Source organism: Pithys albifrons, chromosome 11 (genome assembly GCF_047495875.1).
Source record: "Pithys albifrons albifrons isolate INPA30051 chromosome 11, PitAlb_v1, whole genome shotgun sequence".
Taxonomy (NCBI): domain Eukaryota; kingdom Metazoa; phylum Chordata; class Aves; order Passeriformes; family Thamnophilidae; genus Pithys; species Pithys albifrons.
In genome coordinates, this window is record NC_092468.1 from 17,383,267 (window position 1) to 17,393,352 (window position 10,086).

The window sequence follows — 10,086 nt, forward strand, 5'->3', positions numbered from 1 at the left end:
ATCTCCCATCCAAGTACTAACCAGGGCTGACCCTGCTGAGCATCCAAGATCTGACAGGATCCGATGTCAGGGAGGCTTGAACTGCCTTGGCTGAGCCACAACAACAGCAGGGAGGTACTCACGGAGGCAAAGGTGCCGATCTGTTTGATGTTCTGCTCGTAGCTCTGGGAGCTGGTGGGGCGCCCGGGGGTTCGCCGGGAGTACCAGAAGGTGTAGTTGTACTGCAGGGGGTGCTCGGCCGGCCCCGGCACAACAGCCTGCGGGACAGAAACGCTCGGCTCAGCCCTGGCACGCTCCTCGAAAAGGGCAATGGAACAATTACAGCCACAGCAGCAGAAGTCCACATCTTTTATAAACAAGCAACTGATCCTCATTCTTGCAGAAAAATAGTCTCTGTTAATTGTCTGAAACAATTAGGTTAATAGCAGCTGGCTGGTTCAGAAATACTGGAAATTTGCAGTGCAGGGGTGGCTAAGGAAAGAGTAACTTAAGCAAGGAGAGCATCACAACAAAAGTAACTGTTGTAGCTATTAGAGGTAGCACTGCTGAATTTTCCTTTAGTCTTTAACTGTGCCTGTCTCAAAGGCAACAAAAGACAAACTAAAATGGGCAGTGCAAGAGCTTTTTTCAAATCAAGAAAAAAAAAGATACTCTTCCCCTCCGGGAAGGACAAACCCCACTCATACTAACCCATGATTCAAAAGCAATTATAAGTCTTTACTGGCACCAACTGTCTTAAGCAACCACCACCCCAGTGCTCTGGGAGGATTAATCATGGAACTCGTTATGTCAGCTTTGGCAGAACCACCACCAGCAGTGGGCAGTGATCACTTTTCAATTTCCAAAACACTGATGTCTGATTAAAAGACTTCCCATGAGCATAAAAGAGACTAATGAGAACTCATTATCCAAGGATCAAAACTTACAGAACAAAACACAACCAAAGCCCTTATCTTGTATCACTTGATATTGTTACAAGAGTTGCCAGGGTTTAAATCTCTCCTCTTGTCTATGGCAAGTTAACAAAGACTGCATTACTTTAGACAGAGCACATTTCCTAAACACAAAATTTAAAAAAACCAAAACAAACCAGGACAGATTTATTCCTTATGCCTTCTTGACTGGCTATGCTACGAACACAGAGGCACAAGTTACAAGTTATTTCAACAGTGGCACAAACACTGCCTGGTAAACCAAGGGCAAGCTTCTACCAAGTCAATCAGTCCTGCTCCACACCCTGTGCCACAATTTTTTGGGGGAAAATAAAGTTTTATATCTCACTTCTGTTCAAAAGCCTGGCAGAGTGCTAGCTGTGTCTGTGAGAGAGCATTCATCCCTCAGATTACAGACCTCCAAAAGCTACACCAAACTGTGGAAATCTGACAAAGTCCCTCTGTCTTCATTACAGCAGTAACAGTGCATTAAGAGATCACAGCCCTCCAAGAGATATTTTCTTTATCCCTGAACTGATGACTGACTCTCCAGCACTCCCACACCATCTGACTGCAGATGCCAGCACCTTACCTTCCTCTTGGTAGTACTCTGTGGCTTCTCCCGGTCATTCTTTTCCTTCTCACTGTCTTTCTGTGTGTTATTCTCCTCATTCTGGTCATGGTCTCCACTGTCATCATCTTTCAATCTGGTAAAGAAAAGGACAAAGAAAGCCACTCTTGCATCCCACAGCTGTGAAGGTTCACACCAAGTCTCTGATCCAAAGCTCCTCCGTGGCACAAGGACCACCAGTGTTTGGAAATCTGCACTTGACAACCCACACAGTAAAAACTAATTCTACTTGGCATGCACAGAGCCCATAACAGGCACCTTGGGCACACACTTTTAAGCTCAACTGAGTGGCAAAGCAGCTTTTTAGAACAAACTCAAGCAGTTAGTACTGATACTGATCTGCCAGAGAAAACCTCAGTGCCTTGTTGGGGAGGGGCCACAGGTAGCGCTGCCGCTGTGACTCCGCGGCCCCGCACGGCGCTCCCCACGGCCCCGGCACGGCACAGGCGGCCCCTGGGCGAGCAGACCCGGCACCCCGCCAGCCTCTCCGCCCGCCCCATTCCCTGCCAGGGCTCAGGAACCACGAGCGAGCAGCGGGGGCCACGAGGCGGCCCGAGCCTCCCCGGTGTGGCCCTGCCCCGGCCCGCGGCCGCCACCCCCGGGCCCGCTCCCCTCGGGGCCGGGCCGGGCCGGGCTGCAGGGCCGGGGCTGTGCACGGCCCGGTGACTCATCGCGTCCCGCCCGAGGGGCGCCGGGGCCGCGGCGGGAGGCGCGGGCGGGGCGAGGAGCCGCGCGGGCCCCGCGGCGGGGCCGGTCGGGGTCGGGGCCGGCACTCACGCGTCAAATTTGTTGTTCATCGTCGCTCGCTGCCGCCGCCCCCCGTCCGCCTCAGCGACTTCCGCCCCCCAGGGTCCGGCCGCCAAAGCCTTCCGCCGCTTCCGCCAGCGCGGACACAGCCGCCCGCGTTTCCCGCCGGAGCCGTCAGGGCAGCGCACGCGGGGCGGGAACGGGCGCGCTGTCGGGACCTCCCCCCGCGGGCAGCGCCGCCATCTTTGGGAGTGGCGTTGGCTCAGAGCCGCCATATTTGGCGCGGCGTGGGCGGGAGTCGCCATCTTGAGTGTGGCGCGGGGCGGCGCCGCCATGTTGGGTGCGACGTGGGGAGGGAGTCGCCAGGCGGTCGGACCCCCAGGCACTCAGCAATAGGACAAAGGGGCACGGGCTCAAGCTCTGCCAGGGGAAATTTAAGTTGGAGATCAGAAAAAAATTCTTTCCAGAGAGAGTAATCAGGCATTGGAATGGCCTGCCCAGAGAGGGGGTGGATTCCCCATCTCTGGAGGTTTTTAAACTGAGATTGGCTGTGGCACTGAGTGCCATGATCTGGTAAAGGGACTGGAGTTGGACCAAGGGTTGGACTTGATGATCTCAGAAGTCTTTTCCAACCCAATCAATTCTATGATTCTGTGATCTTGAGTATGGCGCGGGGGAGCCGCCATGTTGGGGGTCGCGGGGCTGTCACCTCGAGGCACGAGGGGCCACCGCCCGCGGGGTCACAGATATCCACACAGGCCGTTTGGCTTCGGCACATACAGTTACCCTTCCAAGGGCTGGCTCCACTTGCCCCCTGTGGTGACACACAAGCCCCATCCTGTCCACCATCCCCATCCCTCTTCCCTCCATGTCCAGTGCAGGATGGCACAGAAAGTGGGGAAAAAACAGTCCCCGTAAAGGGCCTGCAAGGCCTGGAGTGGCAGTAAATGACAGTGGACACCTTGCAGAGGACACGGGAAATGTCCCCACTCCAGTGTCTCCTGAGCTTTATGAATCCATTCCCATAAGCACAGAATCTTCTCACAGCACCTGCCCAAACTCTGACCAATAATTTCTGCTGTCTGGTGGAGTCAATGCATTTCTGACGGATACACGTTCTGTTTCTCCACCAATTTTTGTTCAATTCCACAGATGGATCAATGACAGCATCCAGCACTTCTTGGACTCTTTCTGCAGAACAAAAGGACTAATAACAAGCATTGAAGAAGGCAGTTGATGTGCAGACTCTGTGCAGAAACTCAGAATTCCCAAGACACCTTACAGTGCAGGGTTGGGGCAGCTGAACAACAGCATTTTGTCTGTTACCCTGTCATATGCAAGAGCACAACACAAACAAGTGCAGCTACATGCATTTCCCACCTTGCACTTCTAGATACACCATCATGGGGAGCTCAGTGTAAAGGGAAGCTGGTGGTGTCCAAGCCCACTACAGAGAGACCTGTGCTCTGGATGGAGAGAGTGGGTCATCCTGTGCCTGCAGATACAAGACAGACAATGAGATTTAAGATTGTTTTAATAGCACAGCAAATTTCCAGCAACAGATCTGTTTTTCATCAGAGACTCCATACTGAGTTGATGAAGCTGGTGAGACAGCAGCATGTTGCTCTGTTAAAAAAATATGATCTTGCTGACTGAGGCAGACAGCACACAATAAGTTTTCTTTCAGTTGAGAGTGGAACAACATTACTCTCTTTACTTTTTAGGTTGAATTCAAAGAAAGAAAGAGCTCAGCAGTCTCTCAGGAGGAAAAGAAGGAGAAGGAAGTAGGAGTGCAGCTGGAAATACTATAAGCATTTTAAATATGTTGCAACTACATAAAAGAAAATTACTTGTTATCTTTACCATCTGAGTCAGGTATGCAGCAATGAAGTCCTGTGGCTCTGCAGGCACCCAGCTCTTCTGGTGGTTCCTGATCTCATCCCTAGTAAGTGTTCCTAGATCCCGCAAGTGTGTCAGTGCCAGCAGCTTCCTCATCAACACAGCGCTTAAGGGCCTCAGCAGTGATGGGAAAATGTCATCGAGCTACACCTGGAAATACAAGCACAAGGAATGTCATGGCATCTTGGGTTCATAGTGCATTTAAAGCCTGAATGTTCACAGCTGAACTTTGCCTAAGCATTGTAATGATCCAGGTGAATTTCTTGTCTGACTGTAGGAAATGAACAACCACTTAATTTTTTTGAAAAAATTATCTTGTAGAGAAGCCTGTGACAGATGCCCATTGCCATACATTCTTCAGATTGCCTGCTCTCTACCAGCAACTTTCAGGGTGAGGGATTTAAATGCCCTTGAGTACAGTTTTTCTTACATTTACTAAGTGAGGTCTTTCCCAAATGACCTGTTCCTTCCTAAATTTTAAGTCAACACTTGTCTGTAGTTCTCTAAGCCATATTCATGTTAGCTTGTCCTGTTTTTGATGGACAGTTTTTGCAGCCCAGTCTAACACAGGAATCAGGGCTATTACAAAACCCTTCAAGGCACAAATTAAGAGGAAAAACCTGATTCTGGCCCCATGTCAAACTTGATGCTGAATAACATCTATGTAAAGTTAGGTCAGTGTCTCTGAACAGAGCTATTACAGGAGATTCAAGGGTCTGTCGACCAAGCAAACCAGGAAGGCAGAGGCATCATTATTGAGGAAGAAGGAGGCAGAAGTGAGTGCTGGATTTAGCAGAGTTCAGTGTTTATTTACGAGCTCTTCTTCTTCTTTGTGCACTGGCAAACAACCATTTCATGCACAGCTTACTGAGGAATGCTGTCAGGTTTTGGTACAAGCACCGGGAAGCCCTTGCTCACCTGAGGCCAGGAGGTGTCATGGAATTTTGCCATGGCCTGGGAGCCTCTGAGCAGCCTCTGGCACATGGCAGCCTCTGGAGTGAAACAATGTCCAAAAAGCTTGATGAGGGAAGGGAGTGGAACAGAGAGATCAGTGTCTATAAACAAAGCAAGCTGCATAATTAACTTCCTTTATAGGCTCTAACCCCTTGTTATGCTGAGCTCTTGATTTGTTTCTACATAAGGGAGCAGAAAAGCAAAGACAGGCAAGGAGCTGGGTCCTGCTGGCTGACATTTTTATCATTTTACACTTTTACCACAAAGACTTCTTAAGATAACACACTCAGTAACTAAGAATTGCACAGCCTATGTAAGTTTGTAAATAGAAAACACATTAGTTTTGTATGCTGATGTGTACTTGGGGCCCAGCATTTGAGAAGAACATCCAGCAGTGGCCCTACAGCACCCATCTTGCTGCCAAGAGCAGCTCCTCTTGAAAGGAGACATTAAGAGCAGGTGCAGTCACTGTACCCAACCCCATTCTCTAAACAGCTTGCACTGCTGACAACAGTTCAGTACACACACCAGCAAGTACCACAGGGGACTCTCACAACATCCCTAAAAAAAGATGCCAAGGGTTTCTTACAAAATTATTCTGCATGCCAATCAAGGCATCCTTCACTGCCTGAAATCCACTTAGCAAAACCACTGGTGTTTTTCCTAGCCAGATTGTGTATGTATTTCCATACATCCTGGCCACCTGGAGAGACAGTAAGACACATGAAGACATAAAGATATAAGACATTTACAGAGAGGACCTTCCACATCATAGCAATACTCTTGGACCAGAGCTCAGAGTCCAGGGGCTGTTTTGGAACCCTTGGCACTGGCCAAGAAAGGGGTGGGAGAAATTTCATCCTGCTGTCAGGAAACAGAAGAGGTCGGCATCATGTTTCACTGTAAGAATCTTAAAAGGCTCTCACTGTTATTAATGCACTGCATTATTATTTATGGTGGTCATTATTCATGTGTCTGCAGAATGTACAGCCAGCAGTGCAGCAACTGTGTCATGTTACCCAGAAACACTTCAGCAGGATTTCTCCATTTGTGTTGCCCACCAGAGCTGATTGATGGATACTGCAAAATAATAAATACTGCTTTTATTGTCTTTCCATGTTTATTTGTTTTCCAATTGTACAGCCTTTTTGGTGTATCAGTCCTTACACAAGGACCAGCCTTCACTGCTAAAGTAGAAATTATAGTTGCAATTAACAGGCACAGCCATTAGATGGTAATGTTTGCTCACCACTGCACTGGGGTGTGCTTTGCAGGGTCTGTCACGGTGAGGCCAAACTTCTCCAACAGCCATTGATCTGGAGATTCGTCGAGTGTTCTGAGTGCCACTGGAGTTTGGGCTCTCGGTAGCTCTGCAAATCAAGTCTGTGGCACCTGTAAATTAGAGACTAGTTTTGAAGTCTTTGACTCTGGATGGTTGAGAAAGACCTAATTGCACAGGGGGAGGGAAGATGAGAGTGTTATCTTGCACAAAGATTTAGGATCTCAGATAGGAACAACATTAGTTAGCATGTGACTGTATGGGATAGGAGGTAAGGATTTCTGAACATCTGTTTCAGGGGTTTTAAAGTATAAAGCAGAGAGATGAATAAAGACTGTGCCTGTGTCACACGTAACTATACTCATATTTATGTAACTATATATATAAAGGGTGACCTTTTTCTGAGCAGTTGCAGCACTTTGATAACATATGCTGGACACTTGAAAGATAAAAAGGCACATCTATGCTCTTTTAAGGGATTTTCAGGGAACTGATGAAAACATGGCATTTTAAGCTGTTAAGTGTTTGACTGAGCACAGTTTCCACATATGTCCTGGCTTCTGCAGTTTGCTCTTAGGAATCCACTGGTAATGTTGTATTGTTGAACGCAGATACATTGCTCAGTACACCTATAAACAGGACTGCATCTTTCTGGAGGCATGTGCAGCCCTCCTCCTTTGCAATTTTTGGAAACAAAAGATGTAGCCAGGGATTCTGGAATATGCTGACCATACTGAAAATGCATGCAAATGTGATGAGACACCTGGCTGCTGCCACTTGCTGTGAGCAATGACTGTTTTCCTTAAGGGAAAGTAATTTGAAGAATGGTTTTCACAGCAGGTGGAGTCCAGCCTTTTACCTTAATAACCCAAGGAAGGTGGAGAGGGAAGGAGAATTAAGTGCTTAAATCCCTGAATAGTTTTTCATCTAGTACCCGAATAAACTGCAGAGCTTGGTTTTTCTTTTGTACACACAGGAAGACAGGGTGCCTGAGTGATGCACTTTGTCTCACTCATCTCTAAGTCACAGACTCAGTGACTCCACTTTTTATCAATATAGCTGTATTTCCCAGGACAGCTAGAGATGAATCCTGAGCATGAATCCTTCCTGGCTCATCTTGGCAGGTGCAGTCTGTAGACCACACTAAGGATTGTCAGTAACATTATTAATGTCTTCCTTCTGTTCCTTTACACTGTCCAAGAAAAGAAAAAAGCCATAAAACCAGTGTGTTGACACCCTACTGTACCAAATAGTACAATGTCACCTGGCTGCAGCTCTGTGCATTATGTCGTCAAGTGGATTATGGCTTTAATCTACCCTCTTGGTTGTTTTGCAGCGCAGGTTGGCTCTGATGATTAGTGACATTTACAACACAAGCAGAACTCTGGGGAAGGGGAAATTTTGTCTCAACACAACCTTCAATATCGTAACACCACGGGTAACAATGTTTTTCTTTATCCTTTCTCCTTCATTCTTATCCTCAACAGCAAGGACTGGCCTGGAGCAGTAACACCTCTAATGTGCTACAGTCTCATCTGCTTTGCTCCTTCTGCACTGGCCGGGCCAGGCCTCTGTCCAAGGTAACATTCCATGGCCTTTTTGTGCCAAGACATACCCAGCAATATTGTCAAAATAAGAGCTACAGGATTCAGTCCTTAAGCAAATAAGCTTTGCTTTCTGCCTCTGTTTGAGGTTTGCTTATTCCTTCTCTTTCCTTTCCTTCCTGCTTGTAACTTGTGCTGTAATAAGAGGCTTCCTTAGACATTATTTTTGGCCAGGTGAGTCTTCAGTGATTTATATTGTTTGCAACTGTTGCTACAAGGCCTTTCCACTCACTATTAGTCCTCTCTAAAGTCCATCAGGGAGACACAGGGCTTGAAGTTCTGCCTAGAAAGCTTACAGGTCAGACTGAAGTCAGGAAGGAGCAGAAAGTTGCTTTTACATTTAGCCCAAGACACATTAGTTGTCTACACCTGAACTACTCACGAAAGCATAAAAAGCATCAGTACCTTCAAGAGTCTTTCATGGTGACTTTCAAAGTCCAATGCACCTAGCTTGTTAGGAGAGAGGTGCTGGTCCTGGAATCAGCTTCCTTTGGGCCTTCTGGATGTTTAGGAATAACAGAGAATTCCAGACACAGAGAAAGACAAAAACACACGTAAAAAGGTGAGTTTTTGAAATCATTGCTGTTCTCATGTCTGTCCTCACTCAGCTGTGACCTGCTAATCCCAGAGCCTCCCGCCCCCAGATCCACACTCCCATAGGCATTAGCTGTGTTGGGGCACTTGGATAGCCCAGACAAACTGACCATGTCTTGTGCCAGGTGAATGCAGGTGGGCTGCACTGGAGTGTGTCCCTTGCACTGTGCACAGAGTGAACACGAAGAAGGGATCAGGTGAACCGAGGTGTGTCACTTTTAGCCATCACAGTGAGAACAAGCCTGGTTCCCTGTTCTGGACAGTGGCTTAGACTTTAAGGACTTTGTCTGATTCCCCACAGTGCTACAGATCCTCCTCCATGATTCTGGACAAGCTGCTTTCTGTAGTTTCAAGTCATAGTCAGTCTGTACTGTACCTGTAAGCAAGATGCCCTGAGAACAAACAGTCCCATTCCCTCACTTTCCCTTTCACCAGGGTTGGATCCAGCAACCATAGAGCTATAAAGTGCCTGGATTCATTTGGCTGATCTAGTGGAAAGCCCTTCAGTTTTAGTTGCAGCAATAGTTTTCTGCTGGCTCAGCAGTCTGAGCACAGTCACCTGCTGGCTGCTTCCTCACTGAGCACAGTGAGAACATGGCCAAGGACAAAAGGGGCAGGACCACCCCTTCTGGCAGACTCACTGATCATTTTAGCTGGCTCTTGGGGCTGCTGCTGTCACAAATACATTCCCAGTTAACCACTCCAGTGACAGTAGACAGAGAAGTACCCTGTACAGAAATTATATTACACTCTGGTGATTGTTTCCTTCTAATGCACTAAAACATTCTCAGCTCATGCCCTAATAAGATTTTGCAGGCCTTAAATGTATGGGTGGCTCAGGGATGGAGAGTCATTGTAATGGGAGAACTTTGTGGAAGACTGAAAACAAATCTAATTACTTTGATATTCTTCAGAAACATTGTGAAAGACAATGAAGCAGTGCAAAATACTTCAAGAGATCATGCAAAAGAGCCCAGGAATCTCCAGCACTTTCTGACCCAAATCAAGCCTTTCTCTGAGAAAGGGAATCTTCAGCATCAGGAATTGGAAGGACATTTAGGGTGTTTTTCAGTGCTCAGAACAGGCTGTACTAGGGGAGGACAGTGGTGGCCTCTAACGAAGAAATTGCACTGATCTCATTTTGCAGCTGTATGTCAAGGATGGGAGTTTCCCTTCTCTCATTGAAAGTGCAACTGGCAGTGCTGCTATCTCATCAGGACCACCCTGGGAAAGCCCTGGGGAACTGTTTGTGCTCAGCAGCACAGTTGCAGAGACCTTGTACTCTCTGCTGTCATCTTACAGGCTTGTTGCATACCCAGCTCCCTCTGCTTTCACTCTGACTCTCACAGAAAGAAAGAGTGAGTACTTCCTGCCAAGGAGCAAGGCAGCAAGATGAATCTTACAGGCCTGGGTGAGCCCATGATTCTCAATAAATCAGATGTGTTT

General features: G+C 47.6%; 1 protein-coding gene and 1 long non-coding RNA gene across 4 annotated transcripts in view; both read right to left on the reverse strand.

Moving 5' to 3' along the window:
• The window catches only part of EIF4E2 (eukaryotic translation initiation factor 4E family member 2), a 26,001-nt gene extending 23,369 nt beyond the window's left edge, over positions 1 to 2,632 (reverse strand). For 2 of the 3 annotated variants that reach the window (XM_071566587.1, XM_071566586.1), the window contains exons 1-3: positions 2,341 to 2,478; positions 1,525 to 1,639; positions 123 to 257 (exon numbers count right to left, since the gene is read on the reverse strand). In XM_071566587.1, the coding sequence (XP_071422688.1) occupies positions 123 to 257; positions 1,525 to 1,639; positions 2,341 to 2,360 (270 nt within the window). In that variant the 5' untranslated portion in view covers positions 2,361 to 2,478. Of the gene's footprint in view, positions 1 to 122; positions 258 to 1,524; positions 1,640 to 2,340 lie in introns of all 3 variants that reach the window. The other variant, XM_071566585.1, reaches the window with a different exon arrangement.
• A 1,064-nt stretch (positions 2,633 to 3,696) lies between these two features.
• LOC139677038 (uncharacterized) lies at positions 3,697 to 9,463 on the reverse strand. Its single transcript, XR_011698763.1, has 4 exons — positions 8,452 to 9,463; positions 5,128 to 6,555; positions 4,174 to 4,359; positions 3,697 to 3,805 (listed from the first exon to the last, which is right to left on the reverse strand). It is a non-coding gene; the product is annotated as an uncharacterized lncRNA (long non-coding RNA).
• Positions 9,464 to 10,086: the final 623 nt, after the last annotated feature.